The 17,878-nt window shown below is 34.7% G+C and overlaps 3 protein-coding genes across 6 annotated transcripts; 1 reads left to right on the top strand and 2 right to left on the bottom strand.

The window, feature by feature from the left end:
* Positions 1–207: 207 nt before the first annotated feature.
* On the bottom strand, positions 208–2,430 carry LOC147550503 (heptahelical transmembrane protein 1-like). Of its 2 annotated transcripts, none has more exons than XM_086672614.1 (4): positions 2,037–2,430; positions 1,822–1,914; positions 1,368–1,425; positions 208–918 (listed from the first exon to the last, which is right to left on the bottom strand). In XM_086672614.1, the coding sequence occupies exons 1-4, from the start codon at positions 2,252–2,254 to the stop codon at positions 259–261; spliced, it is 1,029 nt and encodes a 342-aa protein (XP_086528740.1). In that variant the 5' UTR covers positions 2,255–2,430; the 3' UTR covers positions 208–258. The 2 variants fall into 2 exon arrangements, with proteins under 2 accessions (XP_086528740.1, XP_086528741.1); XM_086672615.1 differs by having other exon boundaries at positions 208–530; positions 2,037–2,393.
* A 751-nt stretch (positions 2,431–3,181) lies between these two features.
* On the top strand, positions 3,182–10,607 carry LOC147550502 (synaptotagmin-5-like). The gene is made up of 12 exons (XM_086666821.1): positions 3,182–3,790; positions 3,862–4,017; positions 4,122–4,242; positions 5,578–5,702; positions 6,859–6,960; positions 7,106–7,180; positions 7,955–8,034; positions 8,179–8,329; positions 8,424–8,654; positions 9,283–9,579; positions 9,740–9,853; positions 10,060–10,607. Exons 1-12 carry the CDS (start codon positions 3,686–3,688, stop codon positions 10,204–10,206), a joined length of 1,704 nt encoding a protein of 567 aa, XP_086522947.1. The 5' UTR covers positions 3,182–3,685; the 3' UTR covers positions 10,207–10,607.
* A 740-nt stretch (positions 10,608–11,347) lies between these two features.
* LOC147550501 (bifunctional purple acid phosphatase 26-like) lies at positions 11,348–15,764 on the bottom strand. 3 transcript variants are annotated; one of them, XM_086669456.1, is made up of 10 exons: positions 15,593–15,764; positions 14,986–15,197; positions 14,356–14,556; positions 14,079–14,190; positions 13,532–13,758; positions 13,055–13,193; positions 12,733–12,953; positions 12,330–12,451; positions 12,093–12,254; positions 11,348–11,887 (listed from the first exon to the last, which is right to left on the bottom strand). In XM_086669456.1, the coding sequence occupies exons 2-10, from the start codon at positions 15,175–15,177 to the stop codon at positions 11,803–11,805; spliced, it is 1,461 nt and encodes a 486-aa protein (XP_086525582.1). In that variant the 5' UTR covers positions 15,178–15,197; positions 15,593–15,764; the 3' UTR covers positions 11,348–11,802. The 3 variants fall into 3 exon arrangements, with proteins under 3 accessions (XP_086525582.1, XP_086525583.1, XP_086525584.1); XM_086669457.1 differs by lacking the exon at positions 15,593–15,764 and adding an exon at positions 15,360–15,588; XM_086669458.1 differs by lacking the exon at positions 15,593–15,764 and adding an exon at positions 15,301–15,411.
* Positions 15,765–17,878: the final 2,114 nt, after the last annotated feature.

Here is a 17,878-nt window from a genome sequence, read left to right as displayed (position 1 = left end):
AAGAAATAGTTGTAAGTATTATTTCGCGCACCTAATCTCATTTTAGGAAACGTTTCGTGAAATTTCGGTGGAATTTCGGGAAGTTTCATTCCTTGCTGGATACTACTATTTGCATTCAATTTTGTATTCTCTGCAACTTAAACAATATTAATCCTCGAGTGGCCGTCAAAACACAAAAGGTATAAGAAGAAAAATGAGATTAAAGTATAGTATTGCAAAATGAAAACTACTTAATTGAATCATAAATAACTACAAGTTCTAGTTACATCCAACGGAACGTCGCCAATCAATAAGCACAAGGGCAGCGCAATAATGCGCCAAGGCACCGAGTGTCACAAAAACATGAAAAATTTGATGACTATGCCCAACTAAATCAAACCAACCTGGTTTCCATCTCTCAGGAACCCTAGTAACATAAAATAATGTCCCTAAAGCATAAGATAAACCCATGGCTGCTTCATAACTCAAAGTTATATTTCTTCTAGGTTCATTCCAATTCACAATGGTAGCATGAATTGCAGGTATAATGCCTGAAAATCCCATTAGAAAGAAGAGCAAAGCTCGATAAACACGAAATTTATTTGTTGAAAAGACCGGTGTTAATAAGTATATGATGACGAAAATGCCCATGATTGTTATTCCGGATAGGTAGACTATTTGCCAATGTGGGTCACATTGGAAAATTAAGTAAATTGGAGGAAAAAAGGAAGTGATTATCATGACAACTATACCGATATAGTCGAATCTTGATAATAAGAGGTTTAATTTGTGAGAATGACAACAAAATAAGTGACATGCACTACTTGTAAGAAGGCAGAACATTGAACCGGCTAGGAATACAAAAAATGGCCATTCTGTTACCGGCAGTGGCGTTGTTGTTGGTGTTGTCGTTCCTAAGTTGACAGTTACTGTTATTTTCTGAAAGAAAAATATAACACTCTTAACATTAGTAACATAATATGGGTACGTATTTAAATTGTTACTTTCAACAACAAAAGAAGTCTATACTTATATTACTAGTAAGTAGTAACAATTTAAATTTTGGTCAAACATAAATCGTCTAACTAATGGACTAAATTGATGGCTAATTTAAGACTAATTGTGGATTCTCCAATGTTAAGCAAAAACATGAATAATAACCAACAACCCTTAGTTGGAGTGGTAAGAAGTATAATCTTCCACCTAGAGGTCAAGGGTTCGAGGCACACGCTGAACAATTCAAAAAAAAAACATGAATAATAACGTCCAACTCCTATAACAACTACAACAAGTGGACTAAATTGATGGTTAATTTAAGGCTAACTAATAGACAAAATTGTTCAGAGAATGAAGAATGAAGCAAAGAATAAACAAAAAAATTGGCTTACCGCGAAGATATTAGAGTCAAGAGAAACATTTGTCCTCGGATTTATTTTTAGAAAGAACCTGTAACAAGTAATGTTAATAGATGATGAAATAATAAGAAATGAAGAACAAATTCTATTAATAACTAATGATTAAGTGAATATTTAACTAAAAAAGTTAAACTCCTATAACTATAAGGCCATGGTAAATCTAACCGATTATCTGCCAAAAAAGGTAAATTTTCCAAAACAATAAATGATAATGAGTTAGAACAATCATATCCACAAAAATTGAATCTTGTTTTATAGTTATTGTAGTACACTTGTAAGAATAATTTTTTTTGCATAACAATGACAAGGTATTCACTTTGTTGTTAGTGGAATATTACGAAAATATCCATACAACAAAATTATAACAGTACGAGATTCATATTTTTTATTCGCATAAGAAAGAGAGAAATTTGAAGGAAGTAGTTACCTGTTAAAATTGTCAAAAACATCAGCTAGTTGAGGGAATTCAATCAAATTTGTAATGGTTAACCACAAGAACACCATAAAACCGATTAAATGCCTACAAACAAACAAATCAAAACTAATTATCCCATAATCATCATTAAAAAAAAATCATAATTATGTTAACCATTGATTAGAAGAATTACTAATTTTGAGAGAGAGAGAGAGAAAGGGATTTACGTCCAAATGTTGAGGGTTTCATTATGGCAACGGAAGAGACTGAAGAAAGCAATAGAGAGAGGCCAATCTGCTCTATAATAACCCAATATATACTCATTATCTTTCATATATTCTGGCAGTTCCTCATACGTTACCAACTCGTAACGTTTTTTTACCGTTTTATTTATCATAATCTTGTCTTTGTTAGTATTTTCTCTAGAAAATTTCACTTCTTCCATCTGATGAGGATTGGATGATAATCTTTTCTTCCTTTTCTTTTCCACTCAACACCTTCTTGCTGATGAACCTTAGCAATTTGAAGAGTTCATTAGTAGTAGTATTACAAATTAAAGGGAACTCAATGGCTCCTCTTCTTTCTCTCTCTCTGTATATGTCATAGCATGATAAATGCACTGACCAGCAACCAAACCCAACTACCCACATTAAATGGCACCTCAATTATCTGTCAATCTTGCATTTTGCGTACATGATCCTCTCTCTCTCTCTCTCTCTCTTTTTAGGTATCACTATTACCTAACAATTTTGCTATGCGGCACCCTATAAATTTATATTTTTGTTGAAATAGGCTCCCTATCAATTTAGTCCGCTGGTTAGATAATTTGTTTTGAATGACATTTTTATCTTGAATAATGCGGATCTTGGTCAAACTTTCTCGTGTAAGAAGCTAAAATTAACCCGCAGCAAATCAACTGACTAACTTTTCATTTTGGATGACCATTCAACACAAACCATCCAGATCCAAATTTTGATCATTGGATAAGTTGATGGTTAGTGTACTAAGGACGTACCGTGGTACTAACTGAACTACATGTGCTTCTTCGTCGGACTGATCTTTGTATAGGTGTGCATTGATTATATTAAGATCAAAAGATGATATACTAAGCTTAGTACTGTTCCAGCTAATATGAAGTAACTTTTGAATTGGCACAAATGTGTGTAGAAAGGGCATAACACAATATAAATCATCCATTTCTTAAAGTAAACTGTAGTATTAGACTTGATTTTATACATCTCGAATTTATTGAAGAAAGTTTCACGATCTAATGATCTATGGATCTCAGAAGAAATTACTCATTCCGTACTTTGAAAGTAGGATGAGAAGAGTCACGTGATTAGAAAGAAGGTTGAAGCACAAAGTGGTCTTCATTAAACATTTTTAAAAGAAAAAGAAAAGAAAGAAAGGAGAGAAGTAAGAATATTATAGATTGCTTGGAAGATTGAAAATTGCAAATGAGGGGTACAATCCTAATTTTTTAAAACAAAGGGGGTTGGTAATCATTTTTGCCATTATAAGTTATCCTTGAATGGATTAATGGAATAAGCAAATACTACATTTAGGGATAATTCCTTTCCAGACCCTAGGTAACGAACAGTTCCTCTCTTGACCCTAGATTTTAGTACAAATTAAAGTTTAGCCCTTATACTAAAATAATAAAAAAAAAAAAGCAGAGAATATCAGTTTCATCAAAAAATGGATTAGTGTTCTTTTTGTCGATTTCCGTTGGTAAACAAACTGTTGACACGAAATGAACTTTCTTCTTCTTCTTCTTTGCTTTATTTCACACCACTCCTCAAAGTGTCGGTCGAAGATTAAAAAACCCTAATTTCATCTGATTTTTTATTAGGGTTTCTCTTTGATCTCTACAAAGATGTCGTTCTTCTTTGGTTTGTTTATCGGAATTACAGTCGGTATTGGAATTATAATCGCTTTTGTTCATTCTGAAAACATTCGATCAAAACACCGATCTAAATTGGTAAGTTTTTTCGAAAATTTTCTTATCTTCAAAAGCAATTCTGTTTACTTATTTTTGATCAAATTTTGCAGGCGACAACAGTGGCAGCTTTCGCGAAGATGACAGTTGAAGATTCTAGAAAGATTTTTTCTTCAGATAGTTATCCTTCATGGCTTGTATTTTCGCAGAGACAGAAGTTGAATTGGCTTAATCTTGAACTTGAAAAGATCTGGCCTTATGTTAATGAGGTCATTTCCTCCTCCTCCTCCTTCTCTCTCTCTCTCTCTAGAAGTTCTCCTAACTCTCTCTCTCTCTCTATAATCTGTTTATGTTTATTGTGTTGTTTTCGCAGGCAGCTTCAGAGTTGATAAAAACTTCAGTTGAGCCAGTTCTAGAACAATATAGACCTGTTATATTGTCATCTCTTACATTCTCTAAGTTGACACTTGGTACTGTTGCTCCTCAATTTACAGGTTGGTGTTATTGGATCAGATTTTGAGTTTGTATAAAATTTCATGAAAATGTCAGATTCTAGAACAAAAATGCATCTAGGAGATTGTTCTTGTCTTCGAATTTACCTTTTTTTATATTAAAAAATTGAGCATCCCAAGTATGGAACCTGATTTTTTTTGCCTTATCTGGGTAATGTGATGAGATTCTAGGATACAAATTTCGGTACGTTTTACTCTCTGTTGTTGTATCTGGGTAGAAGTAAGCGGCGATGAAGGGGGAATTTTTGTACACGGAGCTGGTTTATAGGCTACTTCGATTGACAGATCACGAGGCTAGTTAGTATAATTCGGAAAGAAAATTGGCCTTATTAAAGGGAACCACGATTAGTAGGCTGGCAGCTTGAGTTAGCTTATTAGTAGTTCTGCCCCTGTTCGTGATGTTTTAGATTGGAATTTGGGGATAGATATGGGGTACGAGAATTTTTGGGGGAAATGTAAATTAAATGTAGTTCTTTTGTGTCTTTGGCTTTTCTTTTGTTTCTTCTCCAATGGTGTAATTATGGTTTCTTACTTCTGGGTGTCTACTATGTTAAGCTTGTGTCTTTGGCTACAGAGTTTAGGGTAATATACCTGTGTCTTAGATTCTTAATATCATTATGACTGGGCAGTGACATCAAGAATAGGTAATACGAAGTTGTCGTCCTTTGCAAGGGGACAGGGCCTATCTATGGTGCTTATAAGGTCCAAATATCAAATTCCTTTGCACCAGGACTTGGCAGACAATAAACACTAGTAACCTAGTTTTATTCACAATCATCAAACTGTTAGTGTTTTTGGTTTTGTAGCCATTTGAATGAACTTAATTGGCCATATAGGATCTTCGAGCATAGAAACTATAAATTAAACTCTATGAAATCTGAATTGTGTATACAGTAAGATGCTCGGACCTTCATTTCATATTCAATTGTTCAACTCGATATTTAGTTGAGTACTCTCAGTAAAGATCCGCTTTCCGAAGAGGTTTATACAAGTCAGTCAAAACAAGTAAAATACACATGAACCTTAAAAAAGAACCACATTAGTTATAGGCACCAACTGCTGCAAAGCAGTCAGAACAATAGTATTGTATACTATACTAAGAGATTGTATAGGTATGCATGAAGAGACTGAATCATTATTGGATATTCATGCTCAAACTAAGTATTTGTATGTGTTGCTTCTGTTAATGGAGTTAGAAACTTTTCATGGATTCGGTTATGGTAAATAAGGGGTTTTACTTCTATCAATTCATCTGGTTTTCTTTCGCATCTGAAGAATTTGCTTTTAAGACTTGTACTTGTTGACTATGATCTTTAGGAGTTTCAATCATTGAAGATGATGGAGATGATGGCATCACCATGGAACTGGAGTTACAGTGGGATGGAAATCCAAGCATCATACTTGATGTTAAGACCAGATTGGGCGTTGGACTACCTATCCAGGTGTTGCATAATTTACAACTCAGGCTTTGTGCAACTTTGCTTTTCTTACCCATTACCGTATATCATTTATTGACTGAAGAGTTTTAGCAGGTTCCTTTGAATTGTACGTACGGAGTTTGTTTAATTAATTATCTTTTTGAACGAAATATGCTGACGATGAAAAGACTTGTCGTAGACTCGTAGCTAAATGTGTTTGCATGAATTTTGAAATTTATGGATGGTCCCTGATCATTCTTTATCACAAGTTTCCAGTTATGTTATGCTTATATTGTACAGATATTCTTTTCATCTGAAGTGGTTATGATGACACTCCATAAGTAATATTCTACTCATTGATCTCAACTTATCAGACTCGTTGAGTTTTTGGGCCTTTCTCCAGTAAATCTGCAATTTGGAAACTAGAACCTTCAGATTTCTAGATGAATCCTTTTCCTTTCTAAATAAGTGAGACTTGACTCCACTCAGACATGAAATGACATAAATTGTTTTGGACTAGACTCCGCGCTTGACATGAATTCGTACATTAACAGCTTCCTTATAGTATGCTTTGGATCCTCAGGATAAGAGTAAAATCATTAATTTATTACGGCATCTATGCGTTTGACTTGTGATTGGAAGTTTCTTCTTTGTGATCCATAATAAAGTCCAGCTTATCCCAAATAGTAAGAGCTTAAAAAGAACACTACCTTGCCTAAAAACAACTTCTATTCCTTCAAATGATCTTCGAATATCCTCATCAGACATACTGAGGACATGTCTATGTAGTATGTTGAATGTATCTAATCATCTGTCATGTATCTCACAGATGCTCCATTCTGTTCCTATTATTTTGCAGTTCTACTTTTGTATCTCAATTGCATTCCTGTTTCCGAAGTTAAAATTCTTACCCATGACCACTAAAGTATACTGTTGGTCTATGTTTTTAACCCCTAGGTGTCTTTTACTGTGATTATAAGACTAAGTAATTGCTCATTTTGTTCCCTCTGTTCCTGCTTATATGTAGTAAATAATTTCTTCTCTTTAACGTGTTTGAGGTTATGTTTTATAAAACTTCGCATGTTTTTTCATATTTTCGAGTTATGACTTAAGGTTATTGAGTTTTTCTGCTTTTACCATAAACTTGGTAAGCTGACCAATTTCTTATTTGGTAATGTAGGTAAAAAATATTGGGTTCACTGGGGTTTTCAGATTAATATTTAAGCCACTGGTTGACGAGTTTCCGTGTTTCGGAGCCATTTGTTATTCATTGAGGCACAAGGTGCAGTTTTCTCTCTGAAAGTACTTTTTTTCAGAAGCTCCTTTGTATTAATTTGGTATCAAGCGGGCCTATGATGATGTCAAACGAACTTGATATGCTGCATATGCAATTTCTTGTGCTGATCTCCTGGGCTCTTAACTTGCAGAAAAAGTTGGATTTTACGCTCAAAGTTGTTGGTGGTGATATATCATCACTTCCTGGAATCAGTGATGCTATTGAGGTTGGTCGCAACTCTTTAGCTAATTTTGTTATTTCTGACAAGCTGGTTTACTCTTTATGAGATAATAATAGTTCAGCTGAGTATCATTTTGTTTCAGGCTAAACAAAATTCTAACGTTGCCCATAATCAATATTCAGTTCCTTTAAATTTTACTAGAGTAAATTTGATGCCAACCGTAACTCCATGAGAGAAGGGGCATACCTTGGTACTAAAAAAAGTTAATCAACTCTACTAGCAAAAGTTAATCAACTTTTACCCATAGGAATTATAAAGAAGAGCAGAAGAGATAAAGAAGACAAAGAGCTTGAAGGAAGATAATAGGTCATAGAAAGAAAAATGTAAATGATGATGACCGACACCTGTAGATATCAGACCCTAGAATAGGAGAAGATAGAGAAAGTCGTGACAAAAGAAGAGAAAAAAAAGAGACCAACTAGCTTGCTCAAGATGAAGAGAAGTTTCACATTTTTCCTCGACAAGACTACCATGCAGCATCACAACATAATTCTAAGGCATAAATATGACGCCCTCCTTGCATCAATAGCATATCACGACGTTCTCGTCCAACAATTTTGTAGATTTGAGTCATGATGGATGGCATAATTGTGACTCGACGCCAGTTGCTCCATGTACAAAACAAAAATGTCTAACTTTGTTGGAACACTAAATGGAATTTTGATTGTGTCTTGTTAAGTAATATGTTGTCGTTTGACTGCTCTGATTTTCTTTTATTTTCTTTTGGATTACTATAAATTGGTATATTTGTCCATATAGGATACAATACGGGATGCAGTTGAAGATTCTATAACATGGCCAGTTCGGAAAATCATTCCCATATTACCTGGGGATTACAGGTGCGATATGCTTTCGTAATACTGATCAGTCATAAGGCCACCACCTACCAACTACCTACTGTTAAGCTCATCAATTTGTTCACTATGTAACTGATTTTGTCATGATCCAGCACCTATAATTTTGCTTGTGACTTTGTGGTTTAGTGATCTAGAGTTGAAGCCTGTTGGAACGTTAGAAGTGAAGCTTGTACAAGCCAAGGAATTAACAAATAAAGACATAATTGGAAAATCTGATCCATATGCTGTATTATATGTGCGCCCATTACATGACAGAATGAAGACTAGCAAAACAATTGTATGTGAACTAGTTCCCCCCTCCTAAATATTTCTTATCATCTATTCTTTTTGGTGTTCGCTGGTGAAAACTTATTTTGAATCTGTTGCTGCAGAATAATCAGTTAAATCCTATCTGGAATGAACACTTTGAATTTGTTGTCGAGGATGAATCTACTCAAAATTTGGTTGTCAAAGTTTATGATGACGAAGGGGTTCAAGCATCTGAACTCATTGGATGCGCAAAAGTGCCATTGAAGGACCTTGAGCCTGGTAAAGTGAAGGACGTGTGGTTAAAGCTGGTCAAAGATTTGGAACTCCAGAGAGATAATAAGAACAGGGGCCAGGTGAACTAGATCTCTTTCTATTAATATTTTCCCATCAACTATCTTTGGCCTGCCTTTTCGCTTTTCAGTATTCGTCCATGTCCATATAATGGTAGAAGAGTAAAACCGGTTTATATTTCTACAATATGTAGTATACTAAAAAAGAAAACAGTAGTTTACCTATTTAGTAAATGGAAGTGGAAAGCAGGTCTGCAGGTGTCGCGGTAGACTGGTCGCAATTAACTGTCTTTAGTTCTTTGTTTGGAATTGTTTTCTTTTATTCATTCAAGGTTACTTGTAGTTTTAATTTCTAGTTAATAGTTTTCCAGAAACTCCTAAGTTGTAATTTTGGATTTATTTGGAGTAGCAAATTTATTTGTTTTACTCATTTGGACTTTGTGAAATTAAGTGGTATGACAAGTGTTGATTATGACTGGGTACTCCAACTTTGATGAAGCTAAGTGGATCCACTTATTGCTTACAAAACTGTGACCCTTGGTGATGGTTCCTTCAATCGTTTTGTAACTGTTCGCAAAATTCTGTGGATAATTTCAGATCTTATCGAGTTACCGGTCATGTCTCCTGGGTTTGTCATATATCTGTATCCTTACTCTGAATATGTTGATCATGTCAGTTTTGTTCTTTATAGGTTCACTTGGAGCTTTTATATTGTCCTATTGGCATGGAGAATGGGTTTGTTAATCCTTTTGCTCAAAGATATTCAATGACAGCCCTTGAGAAAGTCATGAAGGCTGGGACTGATGGAAATGACACTGCTGATGTTGAGAAAGCAAACGCCCAAAGGAGAAGGGAAGTCATAGTGAGAGGAGTACTTTCTGTGACTGTGATCTCAGCCGAAGATGTGCCAGCAACTGATCTAATGGGAAAGGCTGACCCATATGTTGTTCTGATGTTGAAGAAATCAGGAACAAAGAACAAAACTAGGGTAATTTTCCAACTTTACAGGACAAAGGAACTGCCCACGGTTCTTTAAGTTTCTCAATTTTATTTTGTCTTGGTGGGTGTATTAATTTACTCAAAATGTCTATTAGGGGTCTCTTAAATATTCATACCGGAAGACTAATTTAGAAATGTCATATTCTTAGGTTGTGAACAACAGCCTAAATCCAGTTTGGAATCAGACTTTTGACTTCGTTGTGGAGGACGGTTTGCATGATATGCTAATTCTCGAAGTTTATGATCATGACACATTTGGAAAGGTAAACTATCTTTCGAGCATTTCACTAAAAACTGTCCCGAATTTCAGTTTATATAGTGTAAGATTATGTCGCTAAGAACAGTAATTTTCCATTTGGTTGTTATCTGTCATATGTGATTGTTATTCATTGTTGTTTATATCCTTCCAAGTTTAGGCCTCAGACATTCTATGCTTATCCCTAACAGTCTTGTTTGTCCATTACTTCAGGATTATATCGGGCGATGTATCTTGACACTCACAAAAGTTATAATGGAAGGAGAATACAAAGATACCATCCCGTTAGACGGAGCGAAATCAGGAAAGCTAACTTTACATCTCAAGTGGTCTCCTCAACCAATATATCGAGATCCATGACCGATAAAGTCGAAGGCTGACCCTTATTTCGGAGCAGCGAGAACCTTTTTTCCACGAATTCACCCTAAACCCTCCTTACCCCTGGCAAGTAAATAAAGGTAGGATCTCAGGCCAGTGTTCATCTTAGTTATGTATAATAGGATTTTGGTGTTCTGATATTCCTACACTCTTGAGTGTGACCGAGTTTCATGCTATCTTTAGGCAACTTCCCACTTTATGTCTTGAGAGTTGGTGTTGTGAATAGGATGTGGCCATGGTAGCCCCACGACCACTGTGGTAGACTCTTGGTCGATATTTTTTCTTTGAGAGAAGTTCATGTGTTCTTGAGCAAATTCTATAGAGAAAGAGAGCTATACATTTTTAATCGAAGTAAATCTCTGTAAATGTGTTTTTTTGCTTTAGTTGGTATTTCCTTCTCTGGTTTCTCCCATCTTGGATTTGATCATTTGAATATACAAAACAGTGAACCATGGACCTTAATTCTGTGTTTGATAAGAAATTTTGATAAAAATTAGACATTTTTAAATGTAAGTTTAGGTCAAGAAGTGTTTACAAGCTAAAGCATTTTTGCGTCTAATGTCTAAAAATGGAAACCGGCTGATAAACTTCAATAAGGGACACTCACTCTTAGCGCCCCCACAGACTGGGGCAGTCCGAGACCCCCACCGACTGGGGCAGTCCGAGGCCCACGGATAGTGCTAAGAGAAGGGCGACCTGCGAGCAAAAAGACGCACTTCCCTGTTATTGTATTTTCTTTCCTTCTTTGTTTTCCCCTCTATGCACAACCCATCTTCTTTCTCTTTCTATCGGTTTCCTACCAACTTAGCTGGAAAATTAGTCTTCTATCTACGAAGGCATGACCCCTCGATTTAAATTTGATTTTGGAGAGGGAAAACGAGTTTTGAGATAAAGAAATTCAAGTTTGCTGTTTTTCCATTTGAGAGAGACGGAAAAGATTTCAGAGTTCTTACCAAGCGTGGTTTATCGTTTTTCTCAGTAGTTTTATCTATTACCACAGGTATGGGGTATTTTTACTTTCTTTTTTTCGATACATAATGTAATATCTCCCCACTCTCAATAACATTACAATGTCTTGAGAAAATTGAGAAATCAAAATTCGACAACAAAAGGAGAACACTGATTTCAGTTGTCACAGTAGAATATTCAAAAAATTTGCAGCACATAACAAGTCAGTATCAGACATCTCTCAGCAAGAAATCTGGGCTGATGAATTAAATTACAACAGGAAAACACGATTACTCGTCTGAATGGTTTTGTTTGGGTTGATTCAAGTCAGATGATTTAGACGACTCTGCTTCAGACGTTTACAAAAAACCTAAATGTGATGAAAACACCACACGTTTACTTTTATCGATATAATGACTAATTCAAAGAGTAAAATGCATAATTGCATATATATATATATATATATATATATATATATATATATATATATATATAATTGAGTCACCTAGGCGCTTTTCACCCCTAACAAGCTCTGTATATAAAAACCTCAATGACTTCCAATATGTTAGAGCAATATATGCATGAAAATATTTTACTCTCTCAGAAAACACCATATACTGGAATCCTCTATTAATAAATAGCAACCTGACTAGGATATACCGGATACCTCAGATGTTTTTTCTTCAATCTTCTCCTCCTAGACAGATTGCTTGCCCTGAAACATCACCGCATGTTGCTCCTCTTATCATATGTTATAATGTATGTCGAAGAAAATAAAAGAGACGAAGAAGAAGAAATAAAAAATAGACGCATATCTATAAATTCGGACGGGTATAACCACAGTATGCCATTATCATTTTTACCGCCATCATTGTTGTTTTTCTCTGTAAACAATACAAAGGTAATAAGATTTGACTTACCAGTACTGATTGAGGAAAAGAACCGAATCTGTCGCCACGTTTTTACCATCATCGTTGCGGTTCCAATGGTATAATGCATGGGTTCTGTTCATTATCTCCAACGTTGAATGACCATAACTAGCTTCCCTGAATGCAGAATAATCTGGTTGTGGGTCTATAAACCTAACACAAATAGAAATAGCAGTGATCATGAAGTTGTCGTAAAGATAGGTTTGAGAGAGAAAAGGAGAGACTTACTTCGATGCAAGACCTTCCTGGTTTCCTCCATCACCAACGGTTAGGTAAACAGGAGCTGATTTGTCTGGTACGGGATAGGGATCCCCAGTCGATACATTGTAGTGTATGTTGGAAATACGGTACTGCAAATCAACATATATCTCAAGTATGAGATCCCACATGAAGAGTTGGATCTAGTTGATTTTAACAGAACAAGTAAACAATATGTAAAACTAGCCATAAAATAAGGAAATGCAAAGTGCGTGTTGGTTAAAGAGACAAGTTCCTCCATTTCCAGGACGAAACATGATAATTTTGTTTTGATATTTGAATTTTCACTTAAACTTCAACATTGATGCTCTTAATACAACTAAGTCCAAGAAGTGCATAATTTAAAAGAAGTTGCTTAGGTGAAACGGCATACCGATCTTTCATAAGCATGAACATGACCAGCAAAGACGAAATCAACTTTATATTTTACGAACCAACTCTCAAAGGCAACACGCATGCTTTCTCCCTCCATGAAATGTGCGTCATTACTGTTGTAGATTGGTACATGCATGAGAACAATAAGCCAAGGCGTTTTCTCTCTGTCAACTCTGGTAAGCTCCTCCCTTAACCACATCCATTGAGGTGTATACTTCACTATTAAAATTCTCAGTAAATGTAAGTGAATCAGTTAGAGTTCGGTAAATGCAATTAGGTGTTAGGCGAATAAAGTTTAACTAGTCAAGGTAACAACTTACCAAATGACGAATAGCTTGATAGTACGATGATATGAGCAGACGCACGCCGAATTGCATACCAGAGAGGTTCTGTACTATTTGATGCTATGAAAGGTGTAGAATATCTATGTAGAAATGATTTGAAAGGTTGAATTTCTCCCTAAAAAAGTATATGTGATCAATAACATGTTAACAGATCAACTTTATTACCATTAACAAATTTCTTAAAGCATAAATCAGGACAAAAGACAGTGCTTTTGGAGATCGGGATACTTCGGCATTGACATAGACACTTAAGTTATGGATGTTAGAAAAGTAACGAAGGAAATCTAAATAGCACTTGTTTTAGATTATGTCAGAAGGAGAATCCTAGTAACAGACCAGAAAGAGTTCTGATATGCCAAATATCAGAAAAGAATTGTCTTTTGCTGATTCAAACTTTAGATGAGAAAAGAAAAACAAATTGTGTTGATAATAATAAATAAATATATAACATACCATCTCAGGCATGTACTCGATTTCATGATTGCCGGCTAACCAAATCCATGGCTGATACGCAGTGCTACGTTCGACAAAGCGTCCCCATGAGTCCCACCTGATACCAACGTCGTTATATGTATATCTATCAGCATAAGAGAGATCTCCAAGAAATAAAACTGTTTGTCCTTTACTCTCCATGTAGTGTTCAAGGGTTGAAAGTGAATTATATGTTTGCCCTAAATCACCTGAAACATATAAATTGATATAAATGAGATTCCAATCATACTGCATCTTACCTTGCTTGTAAAGATCGAATCTCCCATTGTAGCAAAGAGTATGAAATTAGTAATATATATATCCCTGTACCTCTCTTTTCCATATTTCAACTCCTATTATCTCGTGAGCCTCTTCTCCTACCCATTAGCATCAGAATAGGAAATTGAGCCATCATAAATTACAATGAATGGCATTTTATGACTACTAAATTAACAGATAGGTCCAATACATTTACAGGGTGCAGGAGCAAAGGTCAAGATGAGAAATAATGACATAAAAAAAAACTCACCAATGATGCCAAAAGTATATGTAGAATCGGGATCAATCTTTGGAGGTGTCCAAAACCAAAATTCTCTCGCCGAATTACCAGTTCCAATCTTGTAGTAGTACTTTGTGTCATACTAAAAACAAGAATAAAACCAACATCAAGATAAACTATATTCGAGATATGGTTTATAAACAAAAAAAAGGACTCTGTTTGACCAAATTGGAAAAGCTCAATGACAATAACAATATGGCATCTGTAACAAGGGTAATCTCATAACTCAAAAGTCAAGTTAGAATACCTCAAGACCATCAACAAGGCAATGATGAATGTAACCAGATTTGTATTGATAAAATGTGTAGTTTGTAACTGTCCCATAAGCATTCATGTGATATTGATTCTCCGATTTTCCATATTGCACCTTACTGTCTCCAGGTTCCTCCATTGTAACCCATGAAATTATTACAGCCTTTCCATCATAGTCGCCTTGAGTGATATGTACCTAAGTGCCAGAACCGAAGTTAATTTCGAGTCTACAAAACGAACTACACCACTTTATAATTTCAAATATCCTATAGCATCTTACTATCTTAGGATGTTATACTTTAAGCCCATTTTTGGCACGCGGGCAAATAGTGTTTGGGTACATGAATGAATCACGAATCACATTCCGATGAGAAATTTGATTCCTCGTAAAAGGTGGTGTGGGTTTGTAATTTCCTTCCCCTGGAATCGCCGGTCAAATAATCTACGGGTAAAATCAATCTCCGAAAAATTTATTCCTAACCCAACCTAAACATATATAAGGTATTGTATTTACTAGGAATTACACTACATTTTACGGGATTGCTATTCCGGGTAAAATCAATCTTCGAAAAATTTATTCCTAACCCAACCTAAACATATATAAGGTATTGGGAGAGACACTTACTTGCTGTGGCGCATTACGACCATTTGGAACAGCAAATATTTCATTTTCAAGAGGAATATCAGTAGACGGCCATTGTGTACGAACAAACTCACTAGTTTCTTTTGCCCTAATTTTCTCCACACAACTCACAAGAACCAATTGAACAAGTAAGAACTGAAACAACAATGTCCAGATCTTACTAGTCTCAAACATGATTCTTTTAGTCCTTCAGCCTGTAAAAAAAAACATAAATTGAACTTTATCAAATTTTTTGAACAAACCTAAGATCTCTCAAAAGTCTAATAACAAACCCAAATTGCAATTAACAGTAAATACCAAAAATTTCCCCTTTTTATACGAACATGCAAAAAAATCTATTAACCATATTTTCCAACCTTTTTATACGAACAAAATTATAGTTATTAAGCTTTCCCAGAATGTGAGGTTGAATCAAAATTAGGTACGATATCGAAGACTAGAATGAGATTTAATTAAAACACTAAACTCAGTAAATGTTCGATTAGGGGACAAAATTAAACATTAGTTAGTTTCTTTAAAAGAGTACTTAATAATGAAAATTATTGTAGAGTGAGAAAGAAAGAAAGAAAGAAAGAAAGAGAGAGAGAACCTGAGAGCTCTTGAATTGTAGAGAGAGAGAGAGAGAGAGGAAGAGAGAGAGAAAAGGGATTATGTAGTTTGTAGTTAGAATTTAGAAACGATGTGGAATAGGGAGATCGGGCCAAGGTCATAAATAAACAACTAATGGCAGGTCCAAAAAAGTGACTTTTATTAGAGTGGTTCACGTGTGATGAGAATATTTTTGTGTCATTAATATAAAAATTTTGTGTCATTATACGTAGCCTAAAGGTTTTGTATACATAAGAAAGAGGTAATTTCTAAAAAGGTCAAAATAATATTGAAAATAAGTAGAAAAACACAAAACATTTGAAAATTATTATTCAGGTCAAAAAGTGTGCAAATACTAAAATACCCCTTTTTGTCATTTTGTGTAACTAAATTCTTTTATTCTTCTTTAAACTTTAAATCGATATAACTTTTGTTTGACATGTCGGATTTCTATAAAAAATATATATTTAGAAATGATTTTTCATTAGCTTTCTAACAAGATCCACTTTCAATACTTTTTTTCAAAAAAAAAAACCCAGAAAAAACGGCGTTTTTTTCCTTTACGTTTTTATGCAAACGTGTTTGCAAAAATATGTTATGCAAACGTGTTTGCAACAATCTGTTATGCAAACGTGTTTGCAACAATCTGTTCTGCAAATATGTGTTTGCATAATGTAAACTGCAAACATGTGTTTGCAAAATATAGATTGCAAACATGATATGCAAGCTTTGCACAATATAATCTTGAGTTGCATATCTTGTCAACTCGATTTGCAAATCGAGAATATAAACGTTAATGGGTAAAAAATCCAGAAATCATGGAACCCCAAATCACATTATCCTTTATTATTAACTTATCAAAGATTAAACGAGCAGAATCAACATCCCCTTGCTTTTGAATAATGAGAAACCATAATAGTCTATGAAACTTCTATTATCAGAGACATTTCGTCAAACATATAACTTACATTTAACATACAACCACAAGAACTATACATAAAAATCAATGTATTCCTGACAAAACATGACAAAGAAAAAAGAACAAGTTAAGATATTGGAATAGATAATGGTGTTGGTGATAGTGAATTCCAACAAACAAGACAAGAAACATTTAGTCTTAGCCAAACATCATCAACACATAAGAGACCACCTCTTGGTTCTTTGAACACATTTTGGATGTCAAGTAACATCTCATAATGCTTGAAACACTCCAGCTCCCCATAAGAATGGGAAAGCTGCTTTAAATCACATTGCATATTGTAGCCTACATGTACTCAACAACACATGAACCAATATTCAGTCAGTTGTTACCTTACCACTGATGATCGAGAACTCCACATTGCATATTGTAGCCTACAAGACAGGAATTCCACCTCCACATAGTATGAAGGTTTTTGTTAAATCTCTCTCTAGATTTGTTTACTACTTTCTCTCTCTAAAATTAAATGGAAACGAAGAAGACGAAAGGGAAATTGAAAATTTCTAGTATTTGGTTTTAGTGTGATTTGTGTCAAATGTTTTGGGGTTTTTCTATAAGAAAAGTTAGAGAAAAAGGCGGGAGTTCAATTTTTCTCGTCTGTGATGTATAAGAGATTTCGGATTCCATTCGTGATTTCGAGATCAATTCAGGTGGTGCAAAAAGAAGAAGAAGAAGAACGATCAAAGAAGTAGAAGGATCAATGAAGAAGAAAGATCAGAGAAGAACTAAAGAAACCCTAAAAAGTAGAAGAGAAGATTTCGAAAATAAAGAAGATTTGGAGAAGAAGCATGGAAGAAGAACCCTAAAAAATTTCTGATTTTTATTAGAGAGAAAGTGAATTTTGATATGAAAGGGTATTTTGGGAACAAAAACATTAGAAAATGACCTGAATAGTAATTATCAATATTATTTCAAACCTAACCTCTAATTAGCCATAATATTTTGATAGAAAATGACTAATAGTAAAAGATTGGGGCTTTTCTAGCTATTTTGAAATTTTTTACTACCCAAATAGTCATTTTCTCAAAAAGAAATAGGTGGCCCATTGCATAAAAGACACAAAAGAGAGTCATTTTGGCGTTGACTTATTGAGTCAGACTGGAAGGTAACCCGGTTATACTTCGGGGGCCAATGTAGACATAATTCTTTTCCACAAGGTGAACACAATTTTGATGACCAATGCATTTTAGACTCTTTTCAACAAAAAAAAAAAAACAATGCATTTTAGACTCTTCTCAACAAAAAAAAAAACAATGCATTTTAGACTCTTTTAGACCCTACAAATGTCTAACCATTTGTTTTTGTTCT

Source organism: Eschscholzia californica, unplaced genomic scaffold (assembly GCF_041429995.1).
Source record: "Eschscholzia californica isolate CP2 unplaced genomic scaffold, dmEscCali1.0.p SCAF_3, whole genome shotgun sequence".
NCBI classification, from domain to species: Eukaryota; Viridiplantae; Streptophyta; class Magnoliopsida; order Ranunculales; family Papaveraceae; genus Eschscholzia; species Eschscholzia californica.
This window is presented reverse-complemented; position numbering and strand designations above follow the sequence as displayed.